Source organism: Coregonus lavaretus (genome assembly GCF_964263955.1).
Source record: "Coregonus lavaretus genome assembly, chromosome: 11".
NCBI lineage: Eukaryota > Metazoa > Chordata > Actinopteri > Salmoniformes > Salmonidae > Coregonus > Coregonus lavaretus.
In genome coordinates, this window is record NC_139998.1 from 18,846,698 (window position 1) to 18,870,172 (window position 23,475).

The 23,475-nt window shown below is 43.7% G+C and overlaps 2 protein-coding genes across 2 annotated transcripts in view; both read left to right on the forward strand.

Moving 5' to 3' along the window:
* The window catches only part of LOC311137405 (carbohydrate sulfotransferase 1-like), a gene marked incomplete at its 3' end in the record, with an annotated part of 184,349 nt that overhangs the window by 122,815 nt on the left and 38,059 nt on the right, over positions 1-23,475 (forward strand). The window lies entirely within an intron of this gene.
* Positions 3,278-21,823, forward strand: LOC311137790 (cryptochrome-1). Its single transcript, XM_084172376.1, has 9 exons — positions 3,278-3,757; positions 10,073-10,181; positions 12,034-12,176; positions 15,527-15,800; positions 16,009-16,461; positions 16,700-16,851; positions 17,177-17,379; positions 17,776-17,861; positions 18,221-21,823. Exons 1-9 carry the CDS (start codon positions 3,600-3,602, stop codon positions 18,239-18,241), a joined length of 1,599 nt encoding a protein of 532 aa, XP_084028502.1. The 5' UTR covers positions 3,278-3,599; the 3' UTR covers positions 18,242-21,823.

The window sequence follows — 23,475 nt, forward strand, 5'->3', positions numbered from 1 at the left end:
TCTGATTGTAATGGACTGGATAAACTGGATAATGTGGTTATCCACATAGTGCAGCAAATGTGTCATGCTATGGATAGCAAAGTCCCTTATACATTTTTTTTCTGGCAGCAATGATGGTAACATGACTCAAGAATATTAATAATGGATGACATGCATAATGTATCCCCTCTCTGTGGTCCCTGTCCCTTACATGGAGATAGCTAGAGCTCATTGAAAGGAAGACATCTGAATTCTTTGTCAAGGTCATACCTTATACTGCATCATATGCTAAAGATGCATCATTTGATTGACTGTGTGTGTGTGTGTGTATGTGCGTGTGTGCGCACGTGCGTGTGTGTGGATTGAGTCTTTGACAGGCTGAAAATTATAATTTTATAGGCACAAACAAACTGCATGTATGAGAGAGAGGGAGAAAGAGAGAGAGAGCGAGAGAGGTTGGCGACCATGTACATAACATATTATGTCAACATGTGTAACAACAGAAAATGTCCCTGAGCTGATTGATAGCCCTATGCCATAGATGGCTTTGGGTGCATCTTAATATCTCCTTTCTCCTGAAGAGTCCATTCCCACAAATGTAAAAGCATTGGATTGGTTGCTGCATGAGCTAGTGGGATGTTCCACTTGCCCGATGACTCACCCTGAATTTAATTCTGCTGCTCTATCGATCGCTACATACATTCAGTCTGAAACTGCCATTCTAGAAGTCGTTTGTGGGACTTCAAAATGAGGGGCGTTGTACAAAACAAATTAATCAGCGATTGGATCATCTCTAACAAATCTAACCAATCAGTGTGTCAAAGTTGATAACGTCATCAAAGAGTTTCTAAACCCAGAGGCCCAACATCGTGAGACTTCAGGGAACGCTTGCGAAACAGACCAAACAGACCAGCCCGAGGTTTGAGAAGTAAATGAGAGAAGTGAAAAATTCTTCCTTGGTTGTTAATTTTCTCAAAATATAAAGGCAAAACCTAGATTCAAGCCAATGTCTTAAGTGGTTTAAGTTGTTATTACTCCAACATCATGAGTGACAAACAGACACGTTTTCATTTTCGTTAAAAACAACTTTATATCAAAGGAGTGCATTTTGATTTGATAGCCAGCACATGCGCAGTTTGTCTCGAGACGACCGGTAGACACAATTACGTGTTTCTATGCATGAGTTTAGCTAGCCAACGTCGCCATGACATCGCCTACAAGTGTGATCGGGGATTTCTATTGGAGAAGCAGTTTTAGCCTATTTTCATACTGTACTGTCTTTAACATCATCATGTTTGCCGGCTCTGGCCCAACCCATCCGTTTCTGGGACCAATCAGAACGGTCAGAATGTCTTCGCATTCTAGAAATCATCGGGGAGGGAGGAAAATCCAGACTCAACGTGGAGAAGTGTCAGTTGACCGGAGCGATGTGGATGGGTAGCCAGACAAATGTTCCACCATATTTCTTATACCAGTCATGTCCTTTCAAATCAGTGAGGGGAAGTAAACAGGCACACACTTTGGGAGGACAGAGAGATAATTGGGACATAGCCTATTTCTCATCTAACATTAAATAATCCTTATATGGGGCACTGTTGACCTCTGTGAGATTGAAGGCACATACACAGATAACAGTCAATGCTGCTGTTTATAATAATATAATAATATGCCATTTAGCAGACGCTATTATCCAAAGCGACTTACAGTCATGCGTGCATACATTTTTGTGTATGGGTGGTCCCGGGGATCGAACCCACTACCTTGGCATTACAAGCGCCGTGCTCTACCAGCTGAGCTACAGAGGAGTATTATATACTATTTATTACACTGCATGACCAAGTCACAACAAACTTTTATTTGTAAATACAGTCCATTATTACTATGCATCCTACCTCTTCTATTACTTGTTATTTTTTACTTGACTCTTTTATTGTTTTATTGTTATTTTATTGTTATTATTGTTATTGAATGATATACTGCATTGTTGAGGATCTAGTACATTGCATTTCGCTGCACCTTTCATACCTGCTGTAAACTGTGTATGTGACAAATAACATTGATTAGATTTTTTAATTTGATTGCGGGAGAATATTGTTGGTACATTTGACTGTAGTTGTATGCTGCTTATCCCTGGAGCAACACTGAACCCTGGTGCTCAGTTTGCAAAACTCAATCATTATGTCAAAGATCTAGCCCCACCATATATTTCCAGACTAGGAAGGCTACTATAAAGTAATTCCCTTATTATTTTACATATTCAAAGTTCACACAGTCATGTTGTCGCTGAACCTTTCCTTGATAAAATGATGATCAACTATACAATAGGCAGCCTAATGTATGCTACTAAAGATGTTGTGTTGTTATTGCATGTTACAATTTAGTGTCTAGATATTCAAACTGCATGCTTCCTCACCCAACTACCCACCCATCCCTTGTCCCGTGAATAAACTACTACAGTATGTAATTGTTTCACACAATCATCACCCACATGATGTTTTCACCCCTCATGCTTCAGGACAATGTAATTAAAGTGTAGGCCCTAGTAATGCAATACAGTGTAAATATTTGTTTTCCGCTCTTTGAAAATTGGTTGCTTCTTTTAAGGTGTTTAGGCTACCTTATGATCATTGCTGAGAAGTTTTTGATTGAAATCTGATCTCATCTGACATTCTGCATTGGTAGGCATGCATAATATCTAGGCAATAGGCATTATTTGGTTTGAATCCATTTTGAAATGATAGCATTTTAACGTAAATACATAGTGGTACATAGTCTCACCGCAATACATAAAATAGAGTTTTTGAAATTCATCACATGCATAGATGTGTGATGGTGATGGGGTTGCCCACTAGACCTACCGATACACTTGAAAATAATGTGTTCATCCGGGTCCTGCGTAATTTATCATGACGCGGGCAGGCAGCACACATTTTTGTCAACAACATCCTAAATAAAATCAATAATCCGACTATGGTGTTTAAAGTAAGCTGTAAATAACTGATTAAACATAAACCATTGTGTTTTGTGGATATTTACCTTGTATAAATGATGCCTGTGGAAAAAACAGAAGATAGTTGTAAGCACCTACAGAAAAGTGAGCGAGGTAACCTTACGTAACTGGTAACATTGACCAATCAGATTCGTTCATTCCTATCCGCGTACCTCATTGGGTGGAGTCGTTGTCAAATAAAGTTAATTTCAACTGGAAACATTCTACATTGCAAATGGGAATACATTCGAGTGATACTGGAAGACAGATTAATTTCTCATTTCTGGTCAAAACGTTCTACCTGCTGTACTTTAGTTCACTCGCTCGCGCTTACTGAACCAGCGCTCTTCTTCCTTCTCTGGAAAATAGCTAGCTACAACAACGCAATTATACCTTTTCGAGCTGCTAGGCTAGCCAGCAGGTCGAACATCGTTTTTAATTGTTTTTTTAACTTAATTGCTCTTTTTATCTAATACTATACATTATAAAACCACCTAGGCGACTGAACCAAAACTAAGTTTGGGCATGCAAGGGCTATTGTTTTAGCTCGTAAGTGTTTTGTTTTGACGTCAACGCAGCGCTATCACCAATACTCGAGTCGCGGACATAACTAGAAGAGACAGCAGGTGAAATGGTCGGCAACACGATCCACTGGTTCAGGAAGGGACTGCGGCTCCACGACAACCCCTCTCTGAAGGAGTCTATTCGGGGAGCAGACACCCTTCGTTGTGTTTACATCCTAGACCCCTGGTTTGCAGGGTCCTCTAACGTGGGCATCAGCAGGTGGAGGTATTAGAGCAGTGGTTCATAAACGGGTAGTGCATCATCAGTTCCTCTTGTCATGTTAGTCATTTTTTTTAGGCCAAATATCACATAATTACACATTAGACATGGCAAAATGTATAGAATTGTGTAAGAAAAAATTAGCTTCAAAACTGCAACATTTTCTTTGCACCCCATGATTTTTTTTTTAGAATTGCAGGAAATAAGCTTTCAACTTGCAAAATTCTCTCCACCAACAAGAGGGGTGTGAACAGTTTTTGTGTCATGAACAGTGCTTGTGCCCATAGAAATAGACGGGGCGCGGGATGTTCCCCAATGGTGGAAGGGGCCCAGAGTAAAAAAGTTTGGGAACCCCTATATTAGAGGACGTTTTTAATTGAGTGGCTCATATTGCATTCACACACAACACAGATGTGTTTAGCGCAGATGTAGGTCACACAGATCCCTGCTTTTTGCATTCAGAAATGTTGTTTAAGTTCAAAGAAAGACTTGCCACATTTGTGAATTTGAGTCTCGTAGCCTAGGGGCTCTGATGGATCCGTCATGGTGACCTTTTTGATAGATTATGACCTTGTGCGCATGCCAGACATCGCTCATGCACTGTTGGTCAATAGGTTAAGGAAAACCAAATCTGGGTCATCATAACACCAGGAGGAATCCCAGTGCTGTAGGTGGTTATCGAATGACAGTGTGTGTGTGGTGTGCCGCCTTGGTAGGAAAGTAGGGCTTTCCTAGCGCCACACGTATGCACACAGCTATAGTAAATATCTGTGTGCAACACAGGAAATAAGGGCATTCCAGGGGACCAAGGACTGTTGAGATGACTGATTGAACTTGAATGCCCTCCCTTTCATTTAGCCCAGATACTATGTTGCTTTAGTTTGGCCACTTATGAGAATGTTCATTTAAAGCATAACCTCCTGTTTAGATCGAGACAAGGGGAGAATTACCTGACTGCATTACCCATGTAGAAAACATCCCTGTACGTGGGGCATTCTCAGTTGTTTCTATTACCATCGGGAGAGTAGGCCTACATTTCAGCTAGGGTTTAAGAACATGCATAGCAGTAAGGATTATGTAAGTCCCCCTCCCCGTCCTGGCTGAGTGTGTGCAGGCAGGGGAAATGGGGCACTGTGTCATTGGGGTGGTTATGACATTCTGCTCTCCAGTCCTAGCAGCTTTGACCTACATTTTACCCCCCACTCAACCACGCTTCCTCCAGAGAACTAGCCTCCTCTTATGGTAGCTGCCCTATTAGCCGGTGATTGAGCCGAGGTCAGCGCAGGCAACACACGTAGTCCAGGCAGTTTACATAGCTGTACCAGCCAGAACAGAATGGCATAGGCTGTCTTAGCTATAAGAAATTACACCGCTCCTCTGGGACCAGCACCAGCCTGCCAGAATATACAGTTGAAGTCGGAAGTTTACATACACCTTAGCCAAATACATTTAAACTCAGTTTTTCACAATTCCTGACATTTAATCCTAAAAAAAAATCCCTGTTTTAGGTCAGTTAGGATCACCACTTTATTTTAAGAATGTGAAATGTCAGAATAATAGTAGAGATCATTATTTATTTCAGCTTTTATTTGTTTAATCATATTCCCAGTGGGTCAGAAGTTTACATACACTCATCAATTAGTATTTGGTAGCATTGCCTTTAAATTGTTTAACTTGGGTCAAACGTTTCGGGTAGCCTTCCACAAGCTTCCCACAATACAGTGGGGAAAAAAAGTATTTAGTCAGCCACCAATTGTGCAAGTTCTCCCACTTAAAAAGATGAGAGAGGCCTGTAATTTTCATCATAGGTACACGTCAACTATGACAGACAAATTGAGGGAAAAAAATCCAGAAAATCACATTGTAGGATTTGTAATGAATTTATTTGCAAATTATGGTGGAAAATAAGTATTTGGTCACCTACAAACAAGCAAGATTTCTGGCTCTCACAGACCTGTAACTTCTTCTTTAAGAGGCTCCTCTGTCCTCCACTCGTTACCTGTATTAATGGCACCTGTTTGAACTTCTTATCAGTATAAAATACACCTGTCCACAACCTCAAACAGTCACACTCCAAACTCCACTATGGCCAAGACCAAAGAGCTGTCAAAGGACACCAGAAACAAAATTGTAGACCTGCACCAGGCTGGGAAGACTGAATCTGCAATAGGTAAGCAGCTTGGTTTGAAGAAATCAACTGTGGGAGCAATTATTAGGAAATGGAAGACATACAAGACCACTGATGATCTCCCTCGATCTGGGGCTCCACGCAAGATCTCACCCCGTGGGGTCAAAATGATCACAAGAACGGTGAGCAAAAATCCCAGAACCACACGGGGGGACCCAGTGAATGACCTGCAGAGAGCTGGGACCAAAGTAACAAAGCCTACCATCAGTAACACACTACGCCGCCAGGGACTCAAATCCTGCAGTGCCAGACGTGTCCCCCTGCTTAAGCCAGTACATGTCCAGGCCCGTCTGAAGTTTGCTAGAGTGCATTTGGATGATCCAGAAGAGGATTGGGAGAATGTCATATGGTCAGATGAAACCAAAATATAACTTTTTGGTAAAAACTCAACTCGTCGTGTTTGGAGGACAAAGAATGATGAGTTGCATCCAAAGAGCACCATACCTACTGTGAAGCATGGGGGTGGAAACATCATGCTTTGGGGCTGTTTTTCTGCAAAGGGACCAGGACAACTGATCCGTGTAAAGGAAAGAATGAATGGGGCCATGTATCGTGAGATTTTGAGTGAAAACCTCCTTCCATCAGCAAGGGCATTGAAGATGAAACGTGGCTGGGTCTTTCAGCATGACAATGATCCCAAACACACCGCCCGGGCAACGAAGGAGTGGCTTCGTAAGAAGCATTTCAAGGTCCTGGAGTGGCCTAGCCAGTCTCCAGATCTCAACCCCATAGAAAATCTTTGGAGGGAGTTGAAAGTCCGTGTTGCCCAGCGACAGCCCCAAAACATCACTGCTCTAGAGGAGATCTGCATGGAGGAATGGGCCAAAATACCAGCAACAGTGTGTGAAAACCTTGTGAAGACTTACAGAAAACGTTTGACCTGTGTCATTGCCAACAAATGGTATATAACAAAGTATTGAGGAACTTTTGTTATTGACCAAATACTTATTTTCCACCATAATTTGCAAATAAATTCATAAAAAATCCTACAATGTGATTTTCTGGATTTTTTTCTTCTCATTTTGTCTGTCATAGTTGACGTGTACCTATGATGAAAATTACAGGCCTCTCATCTTTTTAAGTGGGAGAACTTGCACAATTGGTGGCTGACTAAATACTTTTTTCCCCCACTGTAAGTTGGGTGAATTTTGGCCCATTCCTCCTGACAGAGCTGGTGTAACTGAGTCAGGTTTGTAGGCCTCCTTGCTCGCACATGCTTTTTCAGTTCTGCCCACACATTTTCTATAGGATTGAGGTCAGGGCTTTGTGATGGCCACTCCAATACCTTGACTTTGTTGTCCTTAAGCCATTTTGCCACAACTTTGGAAGTATGCTTGGGGTCATTGTCCATTTGGAAGACCCAATTGCGACCAAGCTTTAACTTCCTGACTGATGTCTTGAGATGTTGCTTCAATATATCCAAATAATGTTCCTTCCTCATGATGCCATCTATTTTGTGAAGTGCACCAGTCCCTCCTGCAGCAAAGCACCCACACAGCATGATGCTGCCACCCCCGCGCTTCACGGTTGGGATGGTGTTCTTCGGCTTACAAGAACCCCCTTTTTCCTCCAATTATAACGATGGTCATTATGGCCAAACAGTTTTATTTTTGTTTCATCAGACCAGAGGACATTTCTCCAAAAAGTAAGATCTTTGTCCCCATGTGCAGTTGCAAATCGTAGTCTGGCTTTTTTATGGCGGTTTCGGGGCAGTGGCTTCTTCCTTGCTGAGCGGCCTTTCAGGTTATGTCGATATAGGACTCGTTTTACTGTGGATATAGATACTTTTGTACCTGTTTCCTCCAGCATCTTCACAAGGTCCTTTGCTGTTGTTCTGGGATTGATTTGCACTTTTCGCACCAAAGTACATTAATCTCTAGGAGACAGAACGCATCTCCTTCCTGTGTGGTATGACGGCTGCGTGGTCCCATGGTGTTTATACTTGCGTACTATTGTTTGTACAGATGAACGTGGTACCTTCAGGCGTTTGGAAATTGCTCCCAAGGAGGGAACCAGGCTTGTGGAGGTCTACCATTTTTTTGGCTGATTTCTTTTGATTTTCCCATGCACAGTCAACTTAGTGTATGTAAACTTCTGACCCACTGGAATTGTGATTCAGTGAATTATAAGTGAAATAATCTGTCTGTAAACAATTGTTGTAAAAATTACTTGTGTCATGCACAAAGTAGATGTCCTAACTGACTTGCCAAAACTATAGTTTGTTAACAAGATATTTGTGGAGTGGTTGAAAAACGAGTTTTAATGACTCCAACCTAAGTGTATGTAAACTTCCGACTTCAACTGTATATATAGGCCTAGTCAATATAAAGTTCCCAGTGTGTGTAATCTGCTCGGGGTGAGTGGCACAACTGATTCTCAGACAGAATTGAGCCTAGCCAACAATGTTTGCTTTGTGGTCACCTTGCATTACCCTGCTGTTCAAGCATATGCATGATGATGACATTGCTTGTAGGGCCGCTAGTCGTCAAGGGTTGCATAATAGGCTATATTACCTTTTCAGAGATCACATTTTAAACCCTGCTGCCTCCAGTGCTGCTTGGGCTAAACGCTCTACAAAACCTGTTTCATAAGAGTTCCAAGTACAGCAGTCACTGTGTGAATGGAGGAGCACAACCCAAAACAAGGACACCATTCTCAGATAAGGGTTTGGATGAAGTGATGCCTCCTTAACCTCATTTTATCAATTTTTGCCTAAAAACACAAATCTAACTCCCTGTAGCTCAGGACCTGAAGCAAGGATATGCATGTTCTTGGTACCATTTGAAAGGAAACACTGAAGTTTGTGGAAATGTGAAATTAATGTAGGAGAATTTCACACATTAGATCTGGTAAAAGAATACTAACAAAAAAAACATGTTTTTTCAATTTTTTGTTTTGTTGCATCACCTTTGAAATGCAAGAGAAAGGCCAGACATTGATGTAGGAATCTAGGTGTGATTTAGATTTTGTCCACAAGATGGCAGCATTGTGTGTGCAAAGTTTCAGACTGATCCAGTGAAGAATTACATTACTACACAATATTTTGTATCAAGTCTGCCAGGACTTTTCCCAAATTTTCCAAATTGGTCAATTTATACATTTTCAGTACATAGCTGATCAAAAGCAGGGGAAGGGAGCTTAAAGGGACCAAATTCGGTCTCAATGACCAGTTTCCCCGGGAGATAAATGGGCTTAAAAACAAAGGTGTCCATGTATGCCGATGACTCAAGTTTTATATTAAGTCTGCAAGCTAGATCCCTGCAATGTCTCATTGAAGTTCTAGATAGCTTTTCTGGACTAAAACCTAATTATGATCAATGTACAATATTACGTATTGGATCTTTAAAAAATACAACTTTTATATTACCCTGCAGGGGGGGGGGGATCAAACCAGTTGCCGTGACAAAAGTTTTTTGTTGTTGTGCACTATCCTCAAACAATAGCATGGTATTTTTTTGCTGTAATAGCTACTGTAAATTGGACAGTGCAGTTAGATTAACAAGAATTTAAGCTTTCTGCACATATAAGATGTGTATGTCCCGGAAAGTTGGCGTTGTTTACAACCATTCTAGTCACATATCGCATATTGAGCAGCAACCGTCCCGGTATAGGGACACAGATCCCGTAGAGGTTAAAGGGACAGTTTAGTCACCCAACACAGAACACAACGTTTAGACAGTCACCTTCTCTTGACTTGGTTGATATCCAAGTTTTCATAACAAATTAGGCCTAGTTAAAGGGGTAATTTATTGGCTACATGATACAATGAGAAGCAGCTAACATTCCCATGATTGCAATTCCTTTCTACTAGCCTTCTTTTCAATTCAATCTCCACTTTACATTAACTTCAAAGGCTTTGTTGACATGAAGTAAAGCCGTTGATATGATGCAACTCTACTTACCATTGACTTTGTTGTCCTTAAGCCACGGCTCACATGATGGATATATGTATCATAATGAGAGCTGGAACATCCATCACGTGACCTTGGGATAATGTGAATACCATATAATGTAAATACCATATTTGCCTGAATACACGTAATAAGATCAGCGTTACATCTTGTTACATCTGTAGCCTATTTCCTCTCTGATATATGATCAGATCATTCATCATCTTCTCCGTTTGATTCCAGGTTCTTACTACAGTGTCTGGAGGACCTAGACGCCAGCCTCCGCAAGCTAAACTCCTGTCTGTTTGTCATCCGGGGCCAGCCTACTGATGTCTTCCCCAGGCTGTTCAAGGTACAGTAAACACTGTCACATTTGTACTGTAGTAGTAAACCCATCACGCTACTGTATCATAGTTAACCCATCACACTTACAGTACTGCACAGCCACTGTGTACAGTACACGTCTGCCTCATAGAAGTACAGGATGCCCCATAGAAATACGGTCTCATATATGATTAAACTAGTCAGTTACTGTACCGTACTTCCGCTGTGTCATATCAGCTCAAATGTCTTGATATACAGTGCATTCGGAAAGTATTCAGACCCCTTGACTTTTTCCCAAAAAAAATTACGTTACAGCCTTATTCTAAAACTGATTAAATTGTTTTTTGCCCTCATCAATCTACACACAATACCCCATAATGACAAAGCAAAAACATCACATTTAAGTAAGTAGTCTGACCCTTTACTCAGTACTTTGTTGAAGCATCTTTGGCAGCGATTACAGCCTCGAGTCTTCTTGGGTATGACGCTACAAGCTTGGCAAACCTGTATTTGGGGAGTTTCTCCCATTCTCTTAAGATCCTCTCAAGCTCTGTCAGGTTGGATGGGCAGTGTCGCTGCACAGCTATTTTCAGGTCTCTCCAGAGATGTTAGATCGGGTTCAAATCCAGGCTTTGGCTGGGCCACTCAAGGAATTTCAGAGACTTGTCCCGAAACTACTCCTGCATTCTCTTGGCTGTGTGCTTAGGGTCTGAGGTCCTGAGCGCTCAGGAGCAGGTTTTTATCAAGGATCTCTCTGAACTTTGCTCCGTTCATCTTTCCCTCGATCCTGACTAGTGTCCCAGTCCCTGCCGCTGAAAAACACCCCCACAGCATGATGCTGCTATCACCATGCTTCACCGTAGGGATGGTATTGGCCAGGTGATGAGCGGTGCCTGTTTTCCTCCAGACGTGACACTTGGCATTCAGGCCAAAGAGTTCAATCTTGGTTTCATCAGACCATAGAATCTTGTTTCTCATGGTCTGAGTCCTTTAGGTGCCTTTTGGCAAACTCCAAGCGGGCTGTCATGTGCCTTTTACTGAGGAGTGGCTTCCGTCTAGCCACCATAAGGACCTGATTGGTGGAGTGATGCAGAGATGGTTGTTCTTCTGGAAGGTTCTCCCATCTCCACAGAGGAACTCTGGAGCTCTGTCAGAGTGACCATCGGGTTCTTGGTCACCTCCCTGACCAAGGCCCTTCTCCCCCAATTGCTCAGTTTGGCTGGGAAGCCAGCTCTAGGAAGAGTCTTGGTGGTTCCAAACTTCTTCCATTAAAGCATGATGGAGGCCACTGTGTTCTTGGGGACCTTCAATGCTGCAGAAATGTTTTGGTACCCTTCCCCAGATCTGTGACTCAAAACAATCCTGTCTCGGAGCTCTATGGACAATTCCTTAGACCTCATGGCTTGGTTTTTGCTCTGACATGCACTGTCAACTGTGGGACCTTATATAGACAGGTGTGTGCCTTTCCAAATCATGTCCAATCAATTGAATTTGCCACAGGTGGACTCCAATCAAGTTGTAGAAACATCTCAAGGATGCACCTGAGCTCAATTTCGAGTTCATAGCAAAGGGTCTGAATACTTATGTAAATAAGGTATTTCTGTTTTGTATTTTTAATACATTTTAGAATAAGGCTGTAACGTAAAAAAAGTGGAAAACGTCAAGGGGTCTGAATACTTTTTTGAATGTACTCTTCACATGATCTGTATGTGAAAACATTTGCCGTATTTGAATTCCATGGGAATCCATGGTATTGTCTATGATCTTCCTACGTGTTCCACTATCTTTACCAAAGTAAAGGTCCCCTATTTACCATGGTATTTACCATGGTGTCTTGACTGTGGCGTGACTGACCTTGTCCCTCTCTCTCGGCTTCCCAGGAATGGCAGATTAACCGGCTGTTTTACGAGTACGACTCTGAGCCCTTCGGCAAGGAGCGTGACGCCGCCATCCAGAAGCTGGCCAGCGAGGCCGGGGTGGAAGTCACGGTCAAAGTCTCCCACACGCTCTACGACCTGGACAAGTGAGTGGGTCATACAGATGCGCACACACACACAGTCAAGAGATCTCAACTCAGCAAATAAAGAAACGTCCCTTTTTCAGGACCCTGTCTTTCAAAGATGATTCGTAATAATCCAAATAACTTCACAGATCTTCATTGTAAAGGGTTTAAACACTGTTTCCCATGCTTGTTCAATGAACCATAAACAATTAATTAATGTGCACCTGTGGAACGGTCGTTAAGACACTAACAGCTACAGACGGTAGGCAATTAAGGTCACAGTTATGAAAACTTAGGACACTAAAGAGGCCTTTCTACTGACGCTGACACCAAAAGAAAGATGCCTAGGGTCCCTGCACATCTGCGTGAACGTGCCTTAGGCATGCTGCAAGGAGGCATGAGGACTGCAGATGTGGCCAGGGCAATAAATTGCGATGTCTGTACTGTGAGACGCCTAAGACAGCGCTACAGGCAGACAGGACGGACAGCTGATCGTCCTCGCAGTGGCAGACCACGTGTAACAACACCTGCAATGGATCGTTACATCTGAACATCACACCTGCGGGACAGGTACAGGATGGCAACAACAACTGCCCGAGTTACACCAGGAACGCACAATCCCTCCATCAGTGCTCAGACTGTCCGCAATAGGCTGAGAGAGGCTGGACTGAGGGCTTGTAGGCCAGTTGTAAGGCAGGTCCTCACCAGACATCACCGGCAACAACGTTGCCTATGGGCACAAACCTACCGTCGCTGGAACAGACAGGACTGGCAAAAAGTGCTCTTCACTGACGAGTCGCGGTTTTGTCTCACCAGGGGTGATGGTCGGATTCGCGTTTATCGTCGAAGGAATGAGCGTTACACCGAGGCCTGTACTCTGGAGCAGGATCGATTTGGAGGTGGAGGGTCCGTCATGGTCTGGGGCGGTGTGTCACAGCATCATCGGACTGAGCTTATTGTCATTGCAGGCAATCTCAACGCTGTGCATTGCAAGGAAGACATCCTCCTCCCTCATGTGGTACCCTTCCTGCAGGCTCATCCTGACATGACCCTCCAGCATGACAATGCCACCAGCCATACTGCTAGTTCTGTGCGTGATTTCCTGCAAGACAGGAATGTCAGTGTTCTGCCATGGCCAGCGAAGAGCCCGGATCTCAATCCCATTGAGTATGTCTGGGACCTGTTGGACCGTAGGGTGTGGGCTAGGGCCATTCCCCAAAGAAATGTCTGGGAACTTGCAGGTGCCTTGGTGGAAGAGTGGGGTAACATCTCACAGCAAGAACTGGCAAATCTGGTGCAGTCCATGAGGAGGAGATGCACTGCAGTACTTAATGCAGCTGACTGTTACTTTTGATTTTGACCCCCCCTTTGTTCAGGGACACATTATTCAATTTCTGTTAGTCACATGTCTGTGGAACTTGGTCAGTTTATGTCTCAGTTGTTGAAACTTGTTATGTTCATACAGATATTTACACATGTTAAGTTTGCTGAAAAGAAACTCAGTTGACAGTGAGAGGACATTTCTTTTTTTGCTGAGTTAGCTACTGTAGTTCCTGGCCGACATACAGTGGGGAGAACAAGTATTTAATACACTGCCGATTTTGCAGGTTTTCCTACTTACAAAGCATGTAGAGCTCTGTAATTTTCATCATAGGTACACTTCAACTGTGAGAAACGGAATCTAAAACAAAAATCCAGAAAATCACATTGTATGATTTTTAAGTAATTAATCTGCATTTTATTGCATGACATAAGTATTTGATACATCAGAAAAGCAGAACTTAATATTTGGTACAGAAACCTTTGTTTGCAATTACAGAGATCATACGTTTCCTGTAGGTCTTGACCTGGTTTGCACACACTGCAGCAGGGATTTTGGCCAACTCCTCTATACAGACCTTCTCCAGATCCTTCAGGTTTCGGGGCTGTCGCTGGGCAACACGGACTTTCAGCTCCCTCCAAAGATGTTCTATTGGGTTCAGGTCTGGAGACTGGCTAGGCCACTCCAGGACCTTGAGATGCTTCTTACGGCGCCACTCCTTAGTTGCCCTGGCTGTGTGTTTCGGGTCGTTGTCATGCTGGAAGACCCAGCCACGACCCATCTTCAATGCTCTTACTGAGGGAAGGAGGTTGTTGGCCAAGATCTCGCGATACATGGCCCCATCCATCCTCCCCTCAATACGTTGCAGTCGTCCTGTCCCCTTTGCAGAAAAGCATCCCCAAAGAATGATGTTTCCATCTCCATGCTTCACGGTTGGGATGGTGTTCTTGGGGTTGTACTCATCCTTCTTCTTCCTCCAAACACGGCGAGTGGAGTTTAGACCAAAAAGCTCTATTTTTGTCTCATCAGACCACATGACCTTCTCCCATTCCTCTGGATCATCCAGATGGTCATTGGCAAACTTCAGACGGGCCTGGACATGCGCTGGCTTGAGCAGGGGGACCTTGCGTGCGCTGCAGGATTTTAATCCATGACGGCGTAGTGTGTTACTAATGGTTTTCTTTGAGACTGTGGTCCCAGCTCTCTTCAGGTCATTGACCAGGTCCTGCCGTGTAGTTCTGGGCTGATCCCTCACCTTCCTCATGATCATTGATGCCCCACGAGGTGAGATCTTGCATGGGGCCCCAGACCGAGGGTGATTGACCGTCATCTTGAACTTCTTCCATTTTCTAATAATTGCGCCAACAGTTGTTGCCTTCTCACCAAGCTGCTTGCCTATTGTCCTGTAGCCCATCCCAGCCTTGTGCAGGTCTACAATTTTATCCCTGATGTCCTTACACAGCTCTCTGGTCTTGGCCATTGTGGAGAGGTTGGAGTCTGTTTGATTGTGTGGACAGGTGTATTTTATACAGGTAACGAGTTCAAACAGGTGCAGTTAATACAGATAATGAGCGGAGAACAGGAGGGCTTCTTGAAGAAAAACTAACAGGTCTGTGAGAGCCGAAATTCTTACTGGTTGGTAGGTGATCAAATACTTATGTCATGCAATAAAATGCAAATTAATTACTTAAAAATCATACAATGTGATTTTCTGGATTTTTGTTTTAGATTCCGTTTCTCACAGTTGAAGTGTACCTATGATGAAAATTACAGAGCTCTACATGCTTTGTAAGTAGGAAACACTGCCGATTTTGCAGGTTATCAAATACTTGTTCTCCCCACTGTACATTAGATCTTATGAGAACACAACCCATGTTGACTAAAAGTAATGGGAATGTTATTACCTTGTTATTATTAAGTCTTCTAGTTGCTCAAATACGCAAACATTATGTATTAGCAATGTATTTGCAACATATTCATAAATTATGCCATAATGATAGTGTTATGTGATGCACTAAATTCCTTTATCTCTGTCCATGTGTTTCTGTAGGATCATCGAGCTGAACAGAGGCCAGTCCCCTCTCACCTACAAGTGTTTCCAGGTGCTCATAAGTCACATGGATGCTGTGGAGATGCCCGCCGAGACCATCACAGCTGAGGTCATGCGGAAGTGTGCCACGCCCATCAGTGACGACCACGACGACAAGTTTGGTGTGCCCTCCCTGGAGGAGCTTGGCTTTGAGACAGAAGGCTTGGCTACAGCAGTATGGCCGGGGGGAGAGACTGAGGCCCTCACTCGCCTGGAGAGGCATCTGGAGAGAAAGGTGGGAAGGAGTCCTTTCTTTATATCCCACCACTACTGAACCAGTGTGGTGGACACATACAGTACCAGTGTTGGGGTCAATTTTCTTCCTGAAAATGTGACAATATTTGTAATAGAAAAATGCCTTTATTTCCTGAACATAGTGTGTCATGTGCCTGTGAGATAGACATGTTCCAATGTGGTCCTGACTCAAACCCTTTATGTTCCAGGCGTGGGTGGCCAACTTTGAGCGTCCCCGGATGAACGTCAACTCCCTGCTGGCCAGCCCCACGGGCCTCAGCCCCTATCTCCGCTTCGGCTGCCTCTCCTGTCGCCTCTTCTACTTCAAACTCACTGACCTCTACAGGAAGGTGAAGAAAAACAGCTCTCCACCCCTCTCACTCTATGGCCAGCTGTTGTGGCGCGAGTTCTTCTACACCACGGCCACCAACAACCCCTGCTTCGACAAGATGGAGGGCAACCTTGTGTGCGTGCAGATTCCCTGGGACCGCAACCCAGAGGCGCTGGCCAAGTGGGCCGAGGGGAGGACAGGGTTCCCCTGGATCGACGCCATCATGACCCAGCTGAGGCAGGAGGGCTGGATCCACCACCTGGCCAGACATGCCGTGGCCTGCTTCCTGACCCGGGGAGACCTGTGGATCAGCTGGGAAGAGGGCATGAAGGTAGATAATGGGGCATGGCGAGAGAGGAGATGACAGGGGAAAATCTGATGTATGTATGACTAGGGTTGCAAAATTCCAGGAACTTAAATAAATTCCCTGGTTTTCCAGAAATCCTGGTTGGAGGATTCCGGGGTTCAGGAAAACCAGGGAAAGTTCCCAGAATTTTGCAACCCAATGTATGACTGTTTATCGTTGTTCTGTTTGTATCTCAGCATGTGTGTGTTTATGTACCTGTCAGGTATTTGAAGAGCTGCTGCTGGATGCAGACTGGAGTGTGAATGCAGGCAGCTGGATGTGGCTCTCCTGCAGCTCCTTCTTCCAGCAGTTCTTCCACTGTTACTGCCCCGTGGGCTTCGGCAGGAGGACAGACCCCAACGGAGACTACATACGGTGAGAAGACCTTCCCTGCACCCAGTTGTCCACCCCACCGCTATGTTTAACCAGTGTGGTACACCGTAATATACCTTAGTGTTTTATTTCACCATGCTTGTGACAAGACATGTAGAACATGCAGAATACCATGACAAACAATTCTGTTCATGAACTGCTAGACCACAATGTCTCATTATACATTCCATAGAGTCTTGGTGAGATTTCCATGCTGTACCCACTAGAAATGTCATGGACAATTTTTCTCCATTGTTCATTGCAGAAGAAGTGTGTCACCATGGTCCTTTTTTAAAAACGGTGTATTTTCTCCATTTGGTTTTTCCAGGCGTTATCTGCCCATACTGAAGGGCTTCCCAGCCAAGTACATCTACGACCCCTGGAACGCACCCGAGAGCGTGCAGAAGGCGGCCAAGTGCGTGATAGGCGTGCACTACCCCAAGCCCATGGTGCACCACGCCGAGGCCAGCCGCCTCAACGTCGAGAGGATGAAGCAGATCTACCAACAGCTCTCCTGTTACCGTGGCCTGGGTGAGCACAGAGCACATGACCTGCTGAAACTACAGCTGATATCACAGAGCACACGACCTGCTGAAAGTACAGCTGATAGCACAGAGCACATGACCTGCTGAAACTACAGCTAATAGCTTTGAAGTCCACTTCAAATCAGCTGTTTTCAGATAATAAAGATTTCCATGATAAGCTATTCACAAAGCGTCTCAGAGTAAAAGTTTTGCCTTCTCAATTATAATGAATAAAGGGGGGGGGGGGGGGTGCTGATCCTGGATCAGCACTCCTACTCTGAGATTGATTGTGAATACAGTGACTTTATTTTCTTTTATATTGTTATGTTACCATTATCAATGATTATCTATGGGGCTGTGGTGTGGTAGAGACTGACTGTCCAACTCTGTCTCCATTTCACAGGGCTGCTCGCGACAGTGGCTGCCAATCCTAATAACGGTGGACATGGTGCAGGGGTCACATCCAGAATGAGGGAGCCGCTCAAGCAGGTAACAATCCTCCTTAGTTCCTTCCTTGACTGCCACAGAGAAACTGGGCTTTTTCCAAAGATCAGTGTTAACCTTAATCTTATTTACACTGAGATTGACTGCGACTTCATCCATCTCTGATATGGGCTGTGGCATGGGTGGGAAAGGTGCGTCATGTGATAGTACTTGTCAGGCACGATGTTACTAAGGATAATAATAGAGGTTGCAAATGGGAATAGGCTTTTAATTTACCTCCCTGATTGAACAAAAGGTAGATAAGAATAGTAATCGAAATGTTTGCATTTTTCCATAACCAATTTCATAGGGAAATAATCAGATTATATGATAAAATATTTATTTTATCATTGTTTTTAATTCAGGCAGAGGAAAGGTCGCTGTGAAGCGTTGCAATGAGGACCTCACACCGGGCAGTAGCAACAAGGCCCGGAGGCAGACCAGCAACTAGTCCCTGAAGAGGAGAAGGAAGAGGGGATTCCAGCCACCCTGCTCTCCAGCAGAGTCGACCAGCGCCTCAACATTGCGTCCTCCTTCCCTGACTCTTCAACTCTACAGGAGCACATCTACCTCAGGGGTGTGAGCAGCAACAGGAATGGAAGAGGAGAGGAGACTGCAAGCATTCCACAAACTCTGTCAGATTTCTGTGAAGTCAGCTGGTTAAATGGAACATCAGACCACATGATGCCCAGAGAACTAATCGCAGCATCGCTGTCTGTGACCTTCAGCCTCTGTGGAGAATCTCAAACCCAATGCTCAAATCACAAGCCCACGGTGACACTGTCCCCAGTGTTACTAGAGAGAGGTAATGATGTCTCACAAGATTACTCTCTTTAACATGCACACCACCAAACTGTCTTGTATAGAAGTGTTGGCATCACTATAATTAATACAAAAAACATGGAGGCACAAGTTAGATTTGCTGGAAGAACACTGGGTGGTGGCTGTGTTTGAGCCTGAGGGCATGTTATATGTGCAGTCTTAACCATTGGGAATGGCATCAGCCTCAAGCTGATAACACGATTACCCAACTTGGAATTGTCAGGTCAAATGCCCCTAGTTATTCTATGGGGTATAATGCCGCCTTCAAGTGCTGTTGGAAATTCAGAAATCCAAGGTTCTGAGGAGCATTCAAAGGCAGCATAAGCAGAAGTGCATCATACGTTTTGTAAACACGTTTCCTTCTTATTACCCTTTGTAAATGTATTAAGGGGATGATATAACACTGTATATACAGTACCAGTCAAAGGTTTGGACACCTACTCATTCAAGGGTTTTTCTTTATTTTTACTATTTTCTACATTGTAGAATAATAGTGAAGACATCAAAACAATGAAATAACACATATGGAATCATGTAGTAACCAAAAAAGAGTTAAACAAATCAAAATATATTTAAAATTCTTCAAAGAAGCCACCCTTTGCCTTGATGACAGCTTTGCACACTCTTGGCATTCTCTCAACCAGCATCATGAGGAATGCTTTTCCAACAGTCTTGAAGGAGTTCCCACATATGCTGAGCACTTGTTTGCTGCTTTTCCTTCACTCTGCGTTCCAACTCATCCCAAACCATCTCAATTGGGTTGAGATTGGGTGATTGTGGAGGCCAGGTCATCTGATGCAGCACTCCATCACTCTCCTTCTTGGTCAAATATCCCTTACACAGCCTGGGAGTTGTGATGGGTCATTGTCCTGTTGAAAAACAAATGATAGTCCCACTAAGCGCAAACCAGATGGGATGGCGTATCGCTGCGGAGTTCTGTGGTAGCCATGGTGGTTAGGTGTGACTTGAATTCTAAATAAATCACTGACAGTGTCACCAGCAAAGCACCCCTACACCATCACACCTCCTCCTCCTCCATGCTTCACTGTGGGAACCACACATGCGTCTCACAAAGACACGGCGGTTGGAACCAAAAATCTCAAATTTTGACTCATCAGACCGAAGGACAGATTTCCACCGGTCTAATGTCCATTGCTTGTGTTTCTTGGCCCAAGCATGTCTCTTCTTCTTATTGGTGTCCTTTAGTAGTGGTTTCTTTGCAGCAATTCGACCATGAAGACCTGATTCACGCAGTCTCCTTTGAACAGTTGATGTTGAGATGTGTCTGTTACTTGAACTCTGTGAAGCATTTATTTGGGCTGCAATCTGAGGTGCAGTTAACTCTAATGAACTTATCCTCTGCAGCAGAGGTAACTCTGGGTCTTCCTTTCCTGTGGCGGGCCTCATGAGAGCCAGTTTCATCATAGCGCTTTATGGTTTTTGCGATTGCACTTTTTCCGTATTGACTGACTTTCATGTTTTAAAGTAATGATGGACTGTCGTTTCTGTTTGCTTATTTGAGCTGTTCTTGACATAATATGGACTTGGTATTTTATAAAATAGGGCTATCTTCTGTATACCACACCTACCTTGTCACAACACAACTGATTGGCTCAAAAGGAAAGAAATTCCGCAATTAACTTTTAAGAAGGCACACCTGTTAATTTAAATGCATTCCAGGTGAATATCTCATGAAGCTGGTTGAGAGAATGCCAAGCGTGTGTAAAGCTGTCATCAAGGCAAAGGGTGGCTACTTTGAATAATCTCAAATATAGAATATATTTTGATTTGTTTAACACTTTTTTGGTTACTACATGATTCCATATGTGTTATTTCATAGTTTTGATGTCTTCACTATTATTACAACCCTTGAATGAGTAGGTGTGTCCAAACTTTTGACTGGTACTGTAAGTGTGTGTGTGAGGGAGTGATTCAACTCACAATTTGTACAGTAATAATTTGATATTGCATGTTTTTGGTTTCTTTTTCTTGTAACCCAATTGTTATTTTTGTGCCCATTTTGTGTATTTTTGACTGTTCTTAATGTACAGTTGAAGTCGGAAGTTTACATACACCTTAGCCAAATACATTTAAACAGTTTTTCACAATTCCTGACATTTAATCCTAGTACAAATTCCCAGTTTTAGGTCAGTTAGGATCACCACTTTATTTTAAGAATGTGAAATGTCAGATTAATAGTAGAGAGAATGATTTATTTCAGCTTTTATTTCTTTCATCACTTTCCCAGTGGTTCGGAAGTTTACATACACTCAATTAGTATTTGGTAGCATTGCCTTTAAATTGTTTAACTTGGGTCAAATGTTTCGGGTAGCCTTCCACAAGCTTCCCACAATAAGTTGGGTGAATTTTGGCCCATTCCTCCTGACAGAGCTGGTGTAACTGAGTCAGGTTTGTAGGCCTCCTTGCTCGCACATGCGTTTTACTTTGGATATAAAACTTTTGTACCTGTTTCCTCCAGCATCTTCACAAGGTCCTTTGCTGTTGTTCTGGAATTGATTTGCACTTTTCGCACCAAAGTACGTTCAGCTCTAGGAGACAGAACGCGTCTCCTTCCTGAGCGGTATGACGGCTGCGTGGTCATATGGTGTTTATACTTGCGTACTATTGTTTGTACAGATGAACGTGGTACCTTCAGGCGTTTGGAAATTGCTCCCAAGGATGAACCAGACTTGTGGAGGTCTACAATTTGTTTTCTGAGGTCTTGGCTGATTTCTTTAGATTTTCCCATGATGTCAAGCAAAGAGGCACTGAGTTTGAAGGTAGGCCTTGAAATACATCCACAGGTACAACTCCAATTGACTCAAATGATGTAAATTAGCCTATCAGAAGCTTCTAAGGCCATGACATCATTTTCTGGAATTTTCCAAGCTGTTTGAAGGCACAGTCAATTTAGTGTATATAACTTCTGACCCACTGGAATTGTGATACAGTGAATTATAAGTGAAATAATCTGTCTGTAAACAATTGTTGGAAAAATTACTTGTGTCCTGCACAAAGTAGATGTCCTAACCGACTTGCCAAAACTATAGTTTGTTAACAAGAAATTTGTGGAGTGGTTGAAAAACGAGTTTTAATGACTCCAACCTAAGTATGTAAACTTCGGTATTCAACTGTATCTGCAGTAAAAGGTTAAAAAAATTTACACCGGCTCAAAGTAATTATTGTAGGCTGATGGTTTGCTTATGGCATGGACATGCAAATATTGGTTGTCTTAAGTTAATGACCAACTCAGTGGCCTTGTGGTTAGTGTCCACCCTGAGATTGGAAGGTTGCGAGTTCAATACCTGGCCAAGGTCATACCAAAGACTAAAAATGGGACCTGATGCGACTGCTTGGCAGGCCTGCAATAGACTAGCGTACTGTCCAGGGGGTGTACTTGTACATCAAGCTGCCTCACGCTACAGAAACAGGAGATCGGCTCCTGCCCTATGAGCCGTTCCAGCTCGCACAAGCCAAGGCTCGTGCAAGGCTACTTACTTCACATACTTAAGCTCAATAATAAAAATAGTATAAAGAAAATTCAGTAATAATGCAAAATACAATGAATCTAAAGTAACGGGGGGGGGAGCTAATTTCATGTAATTCTACACATTTCCATATGGCAGAGAGAAAAATGTGCAGTTTTATAGCTAATCTCATGCTATTCTACACATTTTGCAATGAGGCTGAGAGAATAGGTTTGCAAAATTCCAGGAAGTTTTACAGCTAATTTCCTGTAATTCTAAAATGTTTTGCCATGGCTTGTGACCTGTTCATATGCCACACTATATATACAAAAGTATGTGGACACCCCTTCAAATTAGTGGATTCGGCTTTTTCAGCCTCACCCGTTGCTGACGTGTATAAAATCGAGCACACAGCCATGCAATCTCCATAGACAAACATTGGCAGTAGAATGGCCTTGCTGAAGAGCTCAGTGACATTCAACGTGCCACCGTCATAGGATGCCACCTTTCCAACAAGTCAGTTTGTCAAATTTCTGCCCTGTTGGAGCTGCCCCGGTCAACTCAGCCGAAAAGTGGTAGGCCACACAAGCTCACAGAACGGGGCCGCCGAGTGCTGAAGCTCATAGCCCTTAAAAATTGTCTGTCCTCGGTTGCAACACTCATTATCAAGTTCCAAACTGCCTCTGGAAGCAATGTCAGCACAAGAACTGTTCGTCAGGAGCTTCATGAAATGGGTTTCCATGGCCGAGCAGCTGCACACAAGCCTGAGATCACCATGCGCAATGCCAAGCGTCGGCTGGAGTGGTGTAAAGCTCACCGCCATTGGACTCTGGAGCAGTGGAAACGCGTTTTCTGGAGTGATGAGTCACGCTTCACAATCTTGCAGTCCAACTGACAAATCTGGCCTTGGCGGATGCCAGGAGAAAGCTACCTGCCCCAATGCATAGTGCCAACTGTAAAGTTTGGTGGAGGAGAAATAATGGTCTGGGGCTGTTTTTCATGGTTCGGGCTAGGCACCTTAGTTCCAGTGAAGGAAAATCTTAATGCAACAGCATACAATGACATTCTAGACAATTCCGTTTTGGGAAGGCCCTTTCCTGTTTCAGCATGACAATGCCCCCGTCCACAAAGCGAGGTCCATACAGAAATGGTTTGTCGAGATCGGTGTGGAAGAACTTGACTGGCCTGCACAGAGCCCTGACCTCAACCCCATCGAACACCTTTGGGATGAATTGGAATGACTGCGAGCCCGGCCTAATCGCCCAACATCAGTGCCCGACCTCACTAATGCTCTTGTGGCTGAATGGAAGCAAGTCCCCGCAGCAATGTTC